Source organism: Trichomonas vaginalis, chromosome V, assembly GCF_026262505.1.
Source record: "Trichomonas vaginalis G3 chromosome V, whole genome shotgun sequence".
In the NCBI taxonomy this organism is placed as follows: Eukaryota; Parabasalia; order Trichomonadida; family Trichomonadidae; genus Trichomonas; species Trichomonas vaginalis.
The window spans coordinates 28,838,473-28,854,149 of record NC_067207.1 but is presented as its reverse complement, the minus strand read 5'-3'; the positions used below and the strand labels follow the sequence as shown (position 1 = coordinate 28,854,149).

The 15,677-nt window shown below is 30.7% G+C and overlaps 8 protein-coding genes across 8 annotated transcripts; 5 read left to right on the top strand and 3 right to left on the bottom strand.

Annotated features, from left to right (window-relative positions):
- Nucleotides 1-375: 375 nt before the first annotated feature.
- TVAGG3_0421590 (cyclin-dependent kinase inhibitor 2C-related family) lies at nt 376-4,891 on the top strand (the record flags this gene model as incomplete). The annotated part of the gene is made up of 1 exon (XM_001322948.2): nt 385-3,702. A coding segment is annotated over one exon (3,318 nt), but the record flags the coding sequence as incomplete, so codon positions are not given.
- Nucleotides 4,892-5,038: 147 nt separating this feature from the next.
- On the bottom strand, nt 5,039-7,201 carry TVAGG3_0421580 (armadillo (ARM) repeat-containing protein family; the record flags this gene model as incomplete). The annotated part of the gene is made up of 1 exon (XM_001322949.1): nt 5,747-7,081. One exon carries the CDS (start codon nt 7,079-7,081, stop codon nt 5,747-5,749), a length of 1,335 nt encoding a protein of 444 aa, XP_001322984.1.
- A 201-nt stretch (nt 7,202-7,402) lies between these two features.
- Nucleotides 7,403-8,565, bottom strand: TVAGG3_0421570 (WD40 repeat-like family; the record flags this gene model as incomplete). Its single annotated transcript, XM_001322950.2, has 1 exon — nt 7,446-8,546. The coding sequence occupies one exon, from the start codon at nt 8,544-8,546 to the stop codon at nt 7,446-7,448; it is 1,101 nt and encodes a 366-aa protein (XP_001322985.1).
- A 61-nt stretch (nt 8,566-8,626) lies between these two features.
- On the top strand, nt 8,627-9,527 carry TVAGG3_0421560 (uncharacterized protein; the record flags this gene model as incomplete). The annotated part of the gene is made up of 1 exon (XM_001322951.1): nt 8,660-9,274. The coding sequence occupies one exon, from the start codon at nt 8,660-8,662 to the stop codon at nt 9,272-9,274; it is 615 nt and encodes a 204-aa protein (XP_001322986.1).
- Nucleotides 9,528-9,952: 425 nt separating this feature from the next.
- Nucleotides 9,953-10,972, top strand: TVAGG3_0421550 (cell division; the record flags this gene model as incomplete). Its single annotated transcript, XM_001322952.1, has 1 exon — nt 9,953-10,972. The coding sequence occupies one exon, from the start codon at nt 9,953-9,955 to the stop codon at nt 10,970-10,972; it is 1,020 nt and encodes a 339-aa protein (XP_001322987.1).
- A 146-nt stretch (nt 10,973-11,118) lies between these two features.
- Nucleotides 11,119-11,709, bottom strand: TVAGG3_0421540 (uncharacterized protein; the record flags this gene model as incomplete). The annotated part of the gene is made up of 1 exon (XM_001322953.1): nt 11,183-11,704. The coding sequence occupies one exon, from the start codon at nt 11,702-11,704 to the stop codon at nt 11,183-11,185; it is 522 nt and encodes a 173-aa protein (XP_001322988.1).
- Nucleotides 11,710-11,885: 176 nt separating this feature from the next.
- Nucleotides 11,886-12,566, top strand: TVAGG3_0421530 (vesicle-mediated transport; the record flags this gene model as incomplete). Its single annotated transcript, XM_001322954.2, has 1 exon — nt 11,922-12,404. The coding sequence occupies one exon, from the start codon at nt 11,922-11,924 to the stop codon at nt 12,402-12,404; it is 483 nt and encodes a 160-aa protein (XP_001322989.1).
- A 181-nt stretch (nt 12,567-12,747) lies between these two features.
- TVAGG3_0421520 (armadillo (ARM) repeat-containing protein family) lies at nt 12,748-15,536 on the top strand (the record flags this gene model as incomplete). Its single annotated transcript, XM_001322955.1, has 1 exon — nt 12,756-15,452. The coding sequence occupies one exon, from the start codon at nt 12,756-12,758 to the stop codon at nt 15,450-15,452; it is 2,697 nt and encodes an 898-aa protein (XP_001322990.1).
- Nucleotides 15,537-15,677: the final 141 nt, after the last annotated feature.

Here is a 15,677-nt window from a genome sequence, read left to right as displayed (position 1 = left end):
AAATTTCCATGGAACCATGTGGAAGTATTATTTAAATATTTAGTTGTTTTATTGTTAAAGCTGAATAAAAAAAACGTCATATATTTAGGTGGGAAATTCTGACAATATATGGATGAAACTCATAGAATTGATTCAATGTGTCTTTTCAAAAAGTCTGATTCTCGCCTAGGTTTTGTCACGCAATTTAGAATTGTGGTTGTGATCTGAATTTTTTTCGGCGTCAATAAGTTAGGCCTTGAAAATTGAATAGTTTACATATTTCCGACCAAATATAGATCAAACATATTTTTTTGAAATTTAATAGGGAAAATAGATTCTACATCAAACACAGATATTAAAAACATTTAAATTATAATTTACAAAATTACCCATAGACAATTATTGATGTCTGAGAAAGACATTCACCCAAATAAATACAGTAAATTGCGAAGTATCTATAGGTACTACATCGATTCGTTTAATACATTGTATCGGCTGAAAATGGAAAACGAAGAAGAAATTAACTCATTTTACAAAATGATCAAAACAGAAATGATTGATTCAAAGAAATGTCTTCCCCAAGATATAACCCGGGATATTTTAAATATCATTCCGTATAATAATCGCTATGCGAAGGCATATTTATATCTTGCAAAACTCATATCTGATGATTATCATGTCAAAGAGCTCGTCGATGTTGTTACTATTTCAGATTTCTTGTTTTACAAAGAATATGGAATTAAATTAGAAAAGTCTCATAATTTCGAAAAAATTAAATCAGAAAATCTGGAAATTCATACAGAAAATACGATTTACAGAGCAATTATGTATAATGATTTAAAAAGATTCATCTCATTCACTGAAAGAGATGACTTCGATAAAAATCAAATACTCAAAAGCGATTTATATCCAAAATGTGAAAAAGGATTTTCATTACTTGAATTATGTTGTTACCACGGAGCGGTTGATTGTTTCAAGTTATTAAGAACGAAATTTAACTCAGAAATAACTCAAAAATGCCTCAGATTTTCATTTTTAGGCGAAAATCCAGAGATCATGAGTGAATGTTTGAAACATCTACAGCCAGATGAAAAATGCATGAAGTATGCAATCATTTCACACAACATTGATTTTGTTTCTTTCTTAATGAATGAACACAATATAGAAATAGATCCATGTTTTTGCGGATTTCATAAAAATCTTGATGCATTTTTGGTTTATTTCGATCAAACTAATGATTATAACATATGTTTTGTTTATTCAGTGATATTTAATATTGTATCCCTTTTCAAATATTTCTTATCACTTGGAGCAAACATCAATGAAAAAACTGAATCTGGGAAAACTGCTCTTCATTATGCAGCATGTCTCAATAGCAAAGAAACAGCCGAAATTCTAATTTCGGATGGTGCAAATGTTGATGAAAAAGATAATGATGGAGAAACCTCTCTTCATTATGCAGCATATATCAATAGTAAAGAAACAGCCAAACTTCTAATTTCACATGGTACAAATGTTGATGAAAAAAATAATGATGGAAAAACTGCTCTTCATTATGCAGCAATAAATAATAGCAAAGAAACGACCGAACTTCTTATTTCTCATGGTGCAAATGTTGATGAAAAAAATAATGATGGAAAAACCTCTCTTCATGCTGCAGCAATAAATAATAGCAAAGAAACGACCGAGCTTCTTATTTCTCACGGTGCAAATGTCGATGAAAAAGATAATGATGGAGAAACCTCTCTTCATGCTGCAGCAATATATAATAGCAAAGAAACAGCCGAACTTCTTATTTCTCACGGTGCAAATGTTGATGAAAAAAATAATGATGGAGAAACCTCTCTTCATGCTGCAGCAATAAATAATAGCAAAGAAACAGCCGAACTTCTTATTTCTCATGGTGCAAATGTTGATGAAAAAAATAATGATGGAAAAACCTCTCTTCATGCTGCAGCAATAAATAATAGCAAAGAAACGACCGAGCTTCTTATTTCTCACGGTGCAAATGTCGATGAAAAAGATAATGATGGAGAAACCTCTCTTCATTATGCAGCATATATCAATAGCAAAGAAACAGCCAAACTTCTAATTTCACATGGTACAAATGTTGATGAAAAAAATAATGATGGAAAAACTGCTCTTCATTATGCAGCAATAAATAATAGCAAAGAAACAGCCGAACTTCTTATTTCTCATGGTGCAAATGTTGATGAAAAAAATAATGATGGAGAAACCTCTCTTCATGCTGCAGCAATAAATAATAGCAAAGAAACGACCGAACTTCTTATTTCTCATGGTGCAAATGTTGATGAAAAAAATAATGATGGACAAACCTCTCTTCATGCTGCAGCAATAAATAATAGCAAAGAAACGACCGAGCTTCTTATTTCTCACGGTGCAAATGTTGATGAAAAAGATAATGATGGAAAAACTGCTCTTCATTATGCAGCAATATATAATAGCAAAGAAACAGCCGAACTTCTTATTTCTCACGGTGCAAATGTTGATGAAAAAGATAATGATGGAAAAACTGCTCTTCATGCTGCAGCAATAAATAATAGCTTAGAAACAGCCGAACTTCTTATTTCTCATGGTGCAAATGTTGATGAAAAAAATAATGATGGAGAAACCTCTCTTCATGCTGCAGCAATAAATAATAGCAAAGAAACAGCCGAACTTCTTATTTCTCATGGTGCAAATGTTGATGAAAAAAATAATGATGGAAAAACCTCTCTTCATGCTGCAGCAATAAATAATAGCAAAGAAACGACCGAGCTTCTTATTTCTCACGGTGCAAATGTCGATGAAAAAGATAATGATGGAGAAACCTCTCTTCATTATGCAGCATATATCAATAGCAAAGAAACAGCCAAACTTCTAATTTCACATGGTACAAATGTTGATGAAAAAAATAATGATGGAAAAACTGCTCTTCATTATGCAGCAATAAATAATAGCAAAGAAACAGCCGAACTTCTTATTTCTCATGGTGCAAATGTTGATGAAAAAAATAATGATGGAAAAACCTCTCTTCATGCTGCAGCAATAAATAATAGCAAAGAAACAGCCGAACTTCTTATTTCTCATGGTGCAAATGTTGATGAAAAAGATAATGATGGACAAACCTCTCTTCATGCTGCAGCATATATCAATAGCAAAGAAACGACCGAGCTTCTTATTTCTCACGGTGCAAATGTTGATGAAAAAGATAATGATGGAAAAACTGCTCTTCATTATGCAGCAATATATAATAGCAAAGAAACAGCCGAACTTCTTATTTCTCACGGTGCAAATGTTGATGAAAAAGATAATGATGGAAAAACTGCTCTTCATGCTGCAGCAATAAATAATAGCTTAGAAACAGCCGAACTTCTTATTTCTCATGGTGCAAATGTCAATGAAAAAGATAATGATGGACAAACCTCTCTTCATTATGCAGCAATAAATAATAGCAAAGAAACAGCCGAACTTCTTATTTCACACGGTGCAAATATCGATGTAAAAGATAATCTTGGAAAAACCGCTCTTCATTATGCAGCAAGAAAAAATAGAAAAAAAACGGCCGAACTTCTTATTTCTCACGGTGCAAATGTTGATGAAAAAGATAATGATGGAAAAACTGCTCTTCATGCTGCAGCAATAAATAATAGCTTAGAAACAGCCGAACTTCTTATTTCTCATGGTGCAAATGTTGATGAAAAAAATAATGATGGAGAAACCTCTCTTCATGCTGCAGCAATAAATAATAGCAAAGAAACAGCCGAACTTCTTATTTCACACGGTGCAAATATCGATGTAAAAGATAATCTTGGAAAAACCGCTCTTCATTATGCAGCAAGAAAAAATAGAAAAAAAACGGCCGAACTTCTTATTTCTCATGGTACAAATGTTGATGAAAAAGATAATGATGGAAAAACCTCTCTTCATTATGCATCAATAAATAATAGCAAAGAAACGGCCGAACTTTTAATTTCGCATGGTGCAAATATCGATGAATAAGATAAGAGTATATATTCAGAAGTGACAGAATTTTAAATAAAAGCTCTCAATTTTTTAATTTTTTTTAAATAATCAAATGTCTAAACTGGTGGACAAAAGGCGTAAGTATTCAATTTTGAATAGTTTACAATATTTTTTTAATGGCATCCACTGAGCATATGGTGTTCACTCTAGAATACTTAGAATGCAAAAGGTAGTTAGTAACTAATAGGTTTTAGCATATCCTCATCAATTTTTATTGTATCTTAATAAAAAATAAATTTAATTAATTTCAAATCTCGTTCAAACAAAAGCAGCAGTATAATTCCTTGCGAAATAAAGTTAACAAAAATTACGAATGCTTATATGAACATTCATTGAATGTTGTTTCCGGCAAATTTTATTTCGAAATTTCTGATTCTATGAACGAAATCAAGTAGCTACTTAATTAACACCGATTGGTCAGATAAATACAGAAATGCCCGCTCGAAATTTTTGCTAATTTCAACAAATCTTTGATGAAATAAGAAAAAAACTCTTTATAATCTTACAGATTAGATCATTATTGCTAAGTAACTCATACCCTGTTCTAGAGTTGACTTTTGCTAATGTTACACATTCGCAATAGAAAACTGTTTTTTATTCCATGGTATTATTTTGTTGTTACAACTATGAGGATAATGTAACATTATTCTCATAGATAAAACTCCTGTATAACCTTTTTTCAAATATCAGAAAATTTAATTCTTAACCTAAGAAGAAAATTTTCTGATAGATATAATCTATTTTGAATGTTAATGTTAAATGTAAAATAAAAATAGCCGGGACAAAAGGCGTAAGTGAAATGTGATATGAAATTGTGAGAACCTAATAGAATATTTTGACTACTTTCTCTCAATTTTAAATTTTACTTACGCCTTTTGTCCCGCAGTTTATAGGAAAAATTATTTATTGTTGAATGTTAGGCCGTGAACAGAACTCATACAAAGGAAGACCATAATTGATACGCCCAAGATGAAACATAGCATAAAAAAATTTTATTTATGATAGTTGGTTAAATATAAGCATTTATATATGGGTGAGGTCGCTCATGTGTTTTATATGAAGACATTAAAATGGTTTAGGTTTATTAATAAACTGTTGAAAGAAATTTATTAAATAAAGTTAGAAATATTAGATATAAGAAATAGTGAATGATAAAATATTTATACTATGTATGAACATTGAGAGTTGAAAGATCTTAAAATATCTCAATTGGACCCGGTCCTGAGTATGAAATGTGCAGGTCCTGAATTAGGCTTAGACCAGATCTTCGTATTTTCTCGTTCTTATGACCGGATTCTTTTAGTGTACATTTAAGAAATCACTTTGTAATTAACTATCACTTTGTTGATTTTATTTTAAATAATTTTTATTTTATTTATAATCTAATGAGCGTTCACAATATTTTACATTTACCAAAAGAGACTGTATGCCTCAATTGTTTTATTTTGAAAACAAGAAATTTTCCACTTTTATTGCGTTTTATATAGGAGTGAAGCCTGTTAAAAATGCAATAAAAGTGTAATTATCTTACTAATGATTATTTTTGATTCTAATACCGAACAGCATTTGAATCAAAAATAATTGTATGTTTGATAATTTTTTTTCATTCACCTTCTCAATTTTTTTTACCAGTTTTCACTCGCATATGAGAGAAATCAATTTTGTTTGCAATTATATTTGCGCCATGTATTATAAGAAGATTGAAATATCTCATTGAAGTAACTAATTATTATAATGTTTTTTAATCATAATTTTCTTTAATTTCTTCTTTTCTCTTTTCATCAAGTACACTCATAAGTGCAGAATGAGCAATAGCTGTGCAGTTACTGATTGATTTATCTTCAAGATATCGTAATTCATAAATTTTGTCAACAAATTCCGTAGAAATTGAAGAAGAAAGAGTTCCGCTGTTTCCTGTGTTTGAGAATTCATCACATATTTTGGTGAAACACATTAAAACAGGGTTAACAACAAGAGGATTCTCATCATCAAGCCAATCAAGGAAAACATCTAAAATTCCATTCGAAACAAGACAAAAAATAAAATTAAAATCTTTGTAAATAATAATTGTGGAAATTAAGTTAATGATTTCCACTTTAATATCAAATGAATAAAGATTGGAATTAGTTATAAGTAAATCTATGTATTCAGTGTTCATTATATCCCTAGATATAGTTGTAGATTCATGAATCCATAAGTTAATTAATCTGATTAAAGAAAGTATCCAGAAATCATCATGTTTTTCAACAATAAGCTGCATTATTTGAGAAACTAATTGTTCTTGTATTTTTTGGAGTCTGTTTTCATCAATATCTTTCATAAATTTTTCGAAAAATTTGAAATCTTGTGAACAGCGGAAAAGAAGGAAAGAAAGAAGAATTATGATGCTTATTGGTATCTGACTGCCTGAATCATTGAAAATAAAGTCTATTCTGTTGACTAAATCTTGAATTAAAATTGGATCAAAAATTTTGGTTGAAAAAAGGAAGAAAATGCGTGAAAATGGAGGATATATACTATCTCCATATATATTGTATAAATTTATGAATGTATCTATCTTATATTCATTGATAAAGGCAATTCCAAAATCAGAATCAAAATCGAAGAGATTTGCGAAAACGCAGAGTGCATTGTTCACGATATCTGCATTATCAGAGTAAATTGCTCCTTTGAAGTCATCTAAAATAGAACTAATCGCTAAAAAATACGGTTCAAAGAAATTTTTTTCTCTTGTAAGTAATCTTGCTATGCGTATTGCAATTAAAACGATATCTTCATTTGTGTTATGTGCGAAATCGCATAATATATCAGCAATGTTCTGTAATAATTCTTGATCTATGTTTATTGGTTTGAATTTCTTAGTAACAAGTTCTTGAAGTGTTATAATTATCTGATTGATGGCTTCTTGTGGTGAATTTGATTTAGTTTTTTCCTTTAAAAGATTCAAATAGTGATATAAAGTTTCTTCGTCAAAATATTCACATTCTAACAATCTTTCCTCTAAACCATTCAAGAGAGGCTTATCATTTTCTATTGGATCAGTTCCAGAACCTTGTTTATAATCTTGGTCATCCATAGAAAAATGACAAAATCATTGAAATCCAGTTTTATGTGAAGAATTACAATCACTAACCATTGTCATGATGATTTGCAAACATAAAAAATTCCAAATTTTTTTCAAAATCTAAAAAATGATGAAATGTTATTTGAATTTTTTCTTCATTTTTATATTTTCGAATTTTTTTTGGAAATATTATGTAGAGATTTTCCAAAAACAAAAGATACCAACATTCTGATTTTAGACAATAAACGTATTTAAATAGAAAAATACAGATTTTATTATAAATTCGCCAAAATATTAAATCAATTTCTGTATTTTTTCATGATTTAAAGACATGTTCATTAAAAATATTTAAATGACACAAAAATATATTTATTCATTACTCAGTTTCTTCAAGTACAAATGAAGAAAGTGACTTATCAAAAGCACCAACGTATAAAATGTTGTTTTGCATTGTTAAACAACGTGTTGCCTTGTGCCAGTTAGAAATCTGGAATGCAAGCTTGTTATCAGCGATATCAACTGCATTAACTTTCAAATCATCAGTTGTAGAAAGGAATATTGGTCCTGTTGGCCAAATCATTTGTGGTTGTGTAAGTCCGTCGCTAAGAACATGGTCGACATTGGCCAAAACTTCGAGTTCTTGAGCTCCAGGAGTAAATTTGTAGATAACAGCTCTGTTTTGGTCGGTTAAAACAATGAATGACGATTTATCGCTTGGGCTCTCCTTCATATCACGAACGCCGAAGCCGTGAGTATCGAATTCAATTGGATTCATCAAAAGATACTGAACTTGTTCGATATCATCGAGGCTTCTGTACATAAAGGAGTTATCATTTTGTAATGCATATATAACGCCGTTGTTAACTAAGCACATCGATGAAATTGCGTTTGGATGCTTGAATCTCTTTTCAAGAATGAAATCTGATCTACGTACGAATGACAATTCGCCACTGTATGAAGAAGCAACAATGTAGTCACCTAATATACGGATGTTTGTTACATGATTATTGCTGACTTGAAGTGCAAACTCAGATTCGAACTTTTGGATATCGAAAACACCAACATGGCCTCCCATTGTGCAATAGTAGACCTTTCCATCGAGGTATTGGAAGCATAAGATTGTTGGAACGTTTAATTCAGTGCTCTTCAATTCATTGAGATCAGCATCGAACAACCTAATAGTCTTATCGTTAAATGATGCTAAAATACCCTCTGGAATTGCAATAATAGCAACTGGAGATGCATTAAATTCGACTTTTTTGCTTGTTTCTGTAAGTTTGAGCTTCTTACCTTGCATAAGAGCTCTAAGAGTTGTTGTTTGACCTGTGATTTGAAGTTCACCGAATGTTTGTCTTAACATGTGCTCTTTGAACAAGCCTTCTTTGTATTTAATGCCAGATTCCTTTTCTAAAGCATTAAAGGCTTCCATGTAGTTCTCTTCCTTAAGGAATTGCAGTACAACTTGCACTGGATGCATTAAAAAATGATTGGACGAGTAGTAAAGTTGATCGGGTTTTGTAAATTATTCAAACTTCACAAATTTAGAATTAAGGGGGAATAAATAATTATTTTGGGGTCAGTGTTCTTGAGATGTCTTCCGGAATTACAAGATGGGGAATTCATAAATTAAAATATCCTGAGCCAAAGTCAAATTTTGGTGAAGAAGGATATAGCAGTCATGCAAATGGCGGCCAAGAACATAATTTAGCCATGAATCAAAACACCCCTCTTGAAAGGTTCGAATCAATATCAATAAACTTTGAAGATTACCCAACAAATGAATTTGTTTATAATTTTTTAGTTGGATATACACAAGAAGTCGATTTATCAAAGTTTTATGCTCCAACTGCAATATTTTCTGTTACAGTTGAAGAAAGCACTCCGCAGTCAGAAACAATCAACGTAATTCAACAAAATTATTCAAGAAACATCTTGAAAGATACAGAAGAAAATTATGTCACAGATCCATGTAAAATTATTGAAGTACAGAAAGACATCTTCCCATATGGTATTAGATGGCAGCCTTCTTCAATATTTAGTTCAGAAATTTCTCCAGGTGTTCATTCTGTTGTTTTACACGGTTACTGCGCTGTAGAAGAAAACATTACTTTGAGATTTACAAGATCAATGATCATCGGAAAAGAGGGCGATTTGATATTAATAACAAATGACCATGTGTTCTTATCAGAAATTAAAGAGGAGTAATCAGACATCAATAAGTCAATCCGTTTATATTAGATATATTGCTTCCAATCATTTCAGAACAAAATTTTATTTTGATTTTTTCTCAATTGACTCAAATTACGAGAACCATACTAAGACCCAATTATTACCTTTACCACTTCGCTATTTACAACAGATATTATTAATACATTTTTAATTTCAAATGATTTTTGTTACATAAGGCCAAACAATCAATATCATTGCTACCTGGTGATTGGTTTGGCTAAATACTCAGATAAGTTAGATATTTAGTTTTGTTTTTATGTTTGATAAAATTTAGATTAAAAATCCTTTATAATATACATTATTTTTACACTGTAAAATCGATTTTATATGATTCTAAGGAGTTATCATGATTAAATTCGAAAAATAAAATGGAATTTAAAATTTCTTCTGAAGATAAAACAATTTAAAGCTAAGAAACAAAATACAATATTAATGTCATTCATGAATATCAGAAGAATTATTCCATATATACAAGACAAACTTCATTTCAGATTAATTTCAGTTATGATTTTTGTTTTTGAATTGAACATAGGATATACATCTATATGGTGAATGCAAACACATGTATGGCTAATGCTCTTTGAATAAAACGCTTGTAAACTACACAAATTGAATTTATGGATGTGTACGTTTAAAATCTTCACTAATCATCAGATGATGTTAAACTCACAGAACTCTTATGCAAACACAGTGCACACTGATAGGGTTAAGGCAACAGTTGACTTTCGCTCACTGTTTTTACCTAAGAAACTTACTCATGTTGAAGATTCAGAATATTCAGACGTCGAAATTGAAGATGATGCTGATGAAAATCTCTCACCCGATCAGCCTGAAATGCAAGATGCTGATATTAGCAACTCCACAAAACCATTAAGTGTTGCTCGCTATGCTGAAAGAATTTTCGTAACAGATCAAAAGGAAGAATCGCAGTTCATTATTCCAGAAGGAAGGTTCGAAGAAGTTCAGACTGAAATTACTCCAAAAATGAGAGAAATTTTGGTTAAGTGGTTAATAAACGTACACCACGAATTTAATTTTGCAAGTGATACATTGTTCAATACCATTGCATATTTAGATCAAGTATTATCGAAGAAAAATATACATAAAAATCGACTTCAACTTGTAGGAGCAGTTTGCTTGTGGATGGCTGCAAAAGTTGAAGAAATTAGAATACCTCCAGTTAATGAACTCATTGAATTATGTAATGAACCATATACACAGGCTCAATTTTGCCGCTATGAAGCAAAAATTCTCCAACTTTTGAATTTCAGACTTCAGTACCCAACTACTAAGAGCTTTCTCAGAAGATACCTAGTGGCAGTTTCAGCAGACAATCCTCTAATCGAAGTTGCTGGATTTATGTGCGAGGCCTCGTTGCTTGATCATAGAATTCTTCAATTCCGTCCTTCAGTTGTTGCTTTCGGAATTATTGTCTGCTCAATGACTGCCATTGGTCGCCCATGCCCAGTTAATTTACTCAAGAAATATGCTCACTTCGAAAACCTTTCTGAGGTCAATTCCACAATTAATATTATCATCGAATCAACTAATAAAGTGTTGTCAAAGAAGATTGGAGCATCATATCAAAGATACACAGATGTTGGATCATCTGGGGCAGTTATATCTTTGAATATTGATGATGCCACAATCAAAAGGATATATGAGTGTTTATAATATATTTTGTTTGATAAAATTTTCATGTTTGATATATAAATGTTATCTATTCGTATACAACTTCAATCTATTAAATAAGTATTTATGCTAGTAATAATTGAATGCATAAAAAAACACAAAATTTCATTTTATTCAGAAATTATTTTATTTTTTCGTAACAAACAAATAGGATTTTGATAAATCTCAATAAGTTAAATTAATGTAGCATGGCTAATTTTTCTCATATTCATTAAGAAAGTTCATTGTAGATTGAATAAACGGAGAAAGTTGGTTGATTGTTTTTTCCATACTAGATCTTTTAACTTGCTGTTCTAGCGAATCAATTTGCTCATCCAATTTAGTGAACAACTCGTTGACTTCAGGAGGAAATTGAATTGGTTGATCAATGTCAATTTCAGGAGTATCTGGTATCAATTCATCCAAATACTGATCTATCATTGTGCGAACTGTATTAACAAACGCATTTTTCCTGCCGAGAATTTGTTGTTGTAATCTAATTGCTTGTTGTTGCATTTTTTCTATTTGACATTTGATCTGTTGTCCTTTAATTTCTTCTTCTGGGGTCTGAATGATTGTTAAATTTTGCCTAAGTGCATTTTCAAATTGAATATTAACTTTATTTTGATCTAAATTAATCTTCTGATCATCTCCAATGCTTTCTGATATTGCTTGGCTAAATAGTTCGACAATTTTACCAAGATCTTCATTTGTTATCTGGGGACGAATTTCCATGCCCGTTTATTAATTGATGCTATGATTGTTAACTTTACATTGTCAAAATGGTTTTCTAGCTGACATGATTTTATTTCTCAGTGAACAGATCGATTTTTCTGGTTTCGTCCATAAGAAGTTACGATCCTTAACACTCATGGATGGCATTTTACTATAAATTTTTAAAGTTTTTCATTTTTTTCGTCAGAAAGTCCGTCACTTTTTTTAATATTAAAAAATGAGTTTTCAGGATTTAACAAAAGTAAAAGCAGTCTTTTTCTACTCCCATTCAGGATCAAGAATTACTGCTCAATACTATGATAATAGCATTCCAGACGAAAAGAGAACAGATTTTGAAAATAATATATTCAAACGCGCTTCAGAAGATTTCGATGGCCAAATTATGCAACATGAAGAATACATTACCGTTTATCGCAATTGTAACGATGTTGTCGGTTTTGTTGTTGGCGATTTAAAGGCAAATGAACTTTTATTAGACGAAGTTCTTGAAACAATTTTCACTGCTCTCTCCCTTGTTTACAAGAAAGTTAGCTACGATGATTTAATGAAGCAGATAGATCTTTTATACTTACTTTTAGACGAAACCATCGAGCAAGGATATATTTTCGAAGGAGATCCCGAAATTGTTGCCGCTCGTGTTGTTCTTAAAGATGATAAGGCTTTCGCCGGTAAGGCTGTGCGTTCTTCGCAAGGCTTTTAAATGAATATTTAAATACAGTTCCTTTATTAAAAACTCTTATTATATACCAGCAATTACATATTCACTCTTGATACAATCAGTCTTAAGTCAATATGCTTTTGATTTAATTTGGATAATAATTTTATTTTGCTATTTACAACATTTTACTTGTGAAATTATGACACTATATATCTACCAATGAGGATTATATTTCAATTATTCATATATTTTCTTAATCCAAGAAGATTTATGTGGAAATTTTATTTGATTTGTAATATATCTTTAATTTGATAGTTCATTTTTTTTGAATGTTGGAAGTTTTGTTAAGATTAGTCCTGGAACTTAGTCATTATTATATAAGTAAATTTTTCAATGTTCAGTGATTTTGTCAATTCATTGCCTCAAATCAACAATGAACACGAAATCACTGAATCACTAGTAATACTAAAGAAATCTAATCGGTTTTCATCTGTTTCACCTCAAAATCCAATTCAAATTAATGAAATAATTGATGATTTATTAAACAAGATGAAGATAATTCTATCTGGAAACCTTGATGAAACAGTAATCAAAGCCAAAAAATACTTACAATTCATTTTAAATCTACCCAACGAATTAATAAAGTTCGAAAATGTAATAATTGCGGACAATTCATTCTTCCTTCAACTAGACAATAAAGTTATATTAAGTTCAGATGATGAACCTGAACAATTATCCGAATTAATCAATCTAATTTTACCGTTTTTCATTCGATGTGATTTTAAAACACTTTTTCAAGATGACATAATTCAAAATGTTGTCGAGCATATTAAAAATTCAAATTATTTCCCTGATTTTACTCAAGCAATTCAAATTCATACATTAATATTTCAATTAAATGAAAATATCCAACATAAAACATTCTTTTCACCAATTTTACGTCATGTAATACAGTTAATGTGGGAATTCAATCAAAAAGAATTATCAAAAAACATAATTAAGCATTTAACAAACGAACTTACACCAACATTATACAATATTATTAAAGTAGTTTATACAGCGAACTTTAATCAATCAGAAAAACTATTTTGTTCCACTTATATTCCATTATCATTTCTGATGATTGCTGCTTCATATCCACACTCATTAGCCATGATAGATTGGAAGAAATGTGTTAAATTCTTTTACAATTTAACAAGCAAAGCAGAAAAAAATTTTCCAGATTATGAATTTTGTCTTTCTCATCCAGATTCAGTTCCAACACAAGCAATATGCGAAAATATCTACGTACTGATGATTTCTGAGTCACTTTTAGTACATTTACAAAATAATACAGATTCTGAATTTTCTTTACGTTTTCTTCACATTGTAGCAACGACAAATATTATTGGACAACAAGCCGTTGTCAATTCCTTATATATTATGTTCAAATACAGCATTTTTGAAAATACAAAAACAGAATTTTTGAAATTACTCAAAAAACGAAACAGTTCAGCCCTACAACTTACAGAAGATATCTTAATAAACAATACTAATGAGAAAACACTATATTTGATGCAGAATTTCAGCATTCCAAAAAATATTATTTCAATTTACAACAAAAAAGTGAATAATCTTGAGAAAACCGATGATTTTTCACTCAGAGATGTCGTCTGTATATCAGATATCCTGTTATATACCATGTCCACCTCTGAATCTCTTTCGATTTTACGAGGAAGTTTCCTAAATCGAGCGAAACAAGTCATTCATAGGATAATTGATAGTAACATCTGTATTATTGATCTTAGATACGCAGAACTCTTCGCACATGCCTCAGCAAGTCTGATGAAACTGGCTGAAAAATGCAAAATTTTTGATTTTGTAAATGGCGGATTTTTCGATGTCAAATTTGTTTTATCCATGTTTAGTACGATTGTTTCCAGTTGTCGACCGATTCTTCCACGCGACAGGAAAGACATAGACACATATACAGCGAAAATGATCACAGAAATCGAAAGATTTTCTTCATCAATTTTGGAAAATTCCGAAATTTTCTTCAAAATTTCTTTCGCCATCATTTATGAGAATTGTCCTTCTCTTTCCTTCCCAACTCTTGTGTTGTTCTACTACTCACTAAAGGCGGATCCTTCCCTCCCTTACCCTCATTTCGACAACATAAAAGCATTCGCAAAAATTCCTTCTTCTCCTTGGGAATGGTCACTTCACTTTGTAAAATCTGACGACATAATATGTCATTACACGGCCATTGAGTGTCTTTGCACGATCATTTCGAAGCAATCTGATGAACTGAATGCAAATGTTTTCGATTCAATCATCAACGGAATGAAGAAGAAAAATTCCGCGAAAATTTTAAATTGTTTGCTGATTATTTTATCGGAAACAAACGGAACAGTTAAGTCAAAACTGTTCAGTTGCCATAGAGATGACGCTGTTGTTATGGCTTTGCTCTCTAATTACTTCACAACGAGTGTAACTTGTGAATATGAGACACAAAAGATGGCTTGTGACATTATCTATGTTCTTTCTTCAAATTTGTTCTCAGGAAAATACGGAAACTGTGATTTGGATGATAATTTGATATCAAATGTCACTGATAGATTTTGTGAATTATTAAATTATCATCAGAGCTCAGGAAACCAACATATCTTACTTAACATCATTACTTTGTTGTCTGGGCTCTGTGAAAACAAACAGTTTCTCTACAAAATCTTTAGAAATCAGATTTCATTAAATTTCGATTCGGCCATTTACTCAAATATCAGAGATAAGTGCGTAGATTATGCGCTAAGAACAATTATTGCTGTAAATATGCATAATCACAAGTACGCACAGATTTTGTTCTCAATGATTCAAAAATATGATTTAGAGAAGTTCGAAAAGGGAAAATACGTAATAAACTTGATTCACAATCAGACAAATGATGCTCAAGTACCAAAAACACCTGATAATTACACAATTTGCCACTATGAAAGAATATTTGACTCAAAATGTTCACAACTTCCTTATTATTCAAGGGAAGCTGGATTATTCCCATCCATTTCTCCAAAAATCATGGCCAAACCAAATATAATCGTTCCACAAGAAGATTAAGACATAATCAACTGGATTATTATATCTCTTGCAAATACACATACAGATCGTACTTGTTTGTAACTTAATTTGACATGTTTTTCGAATTGTTTTTTATTTTTATTATATTTTATATCTAAATCTTCTTTAAGGCTTCACATTAACCTATAGAAGACATAGATATATCATATATTTATATTATGTATAATTTATTAAAAATTATTTTTAAAATTTGAATTTCAACAT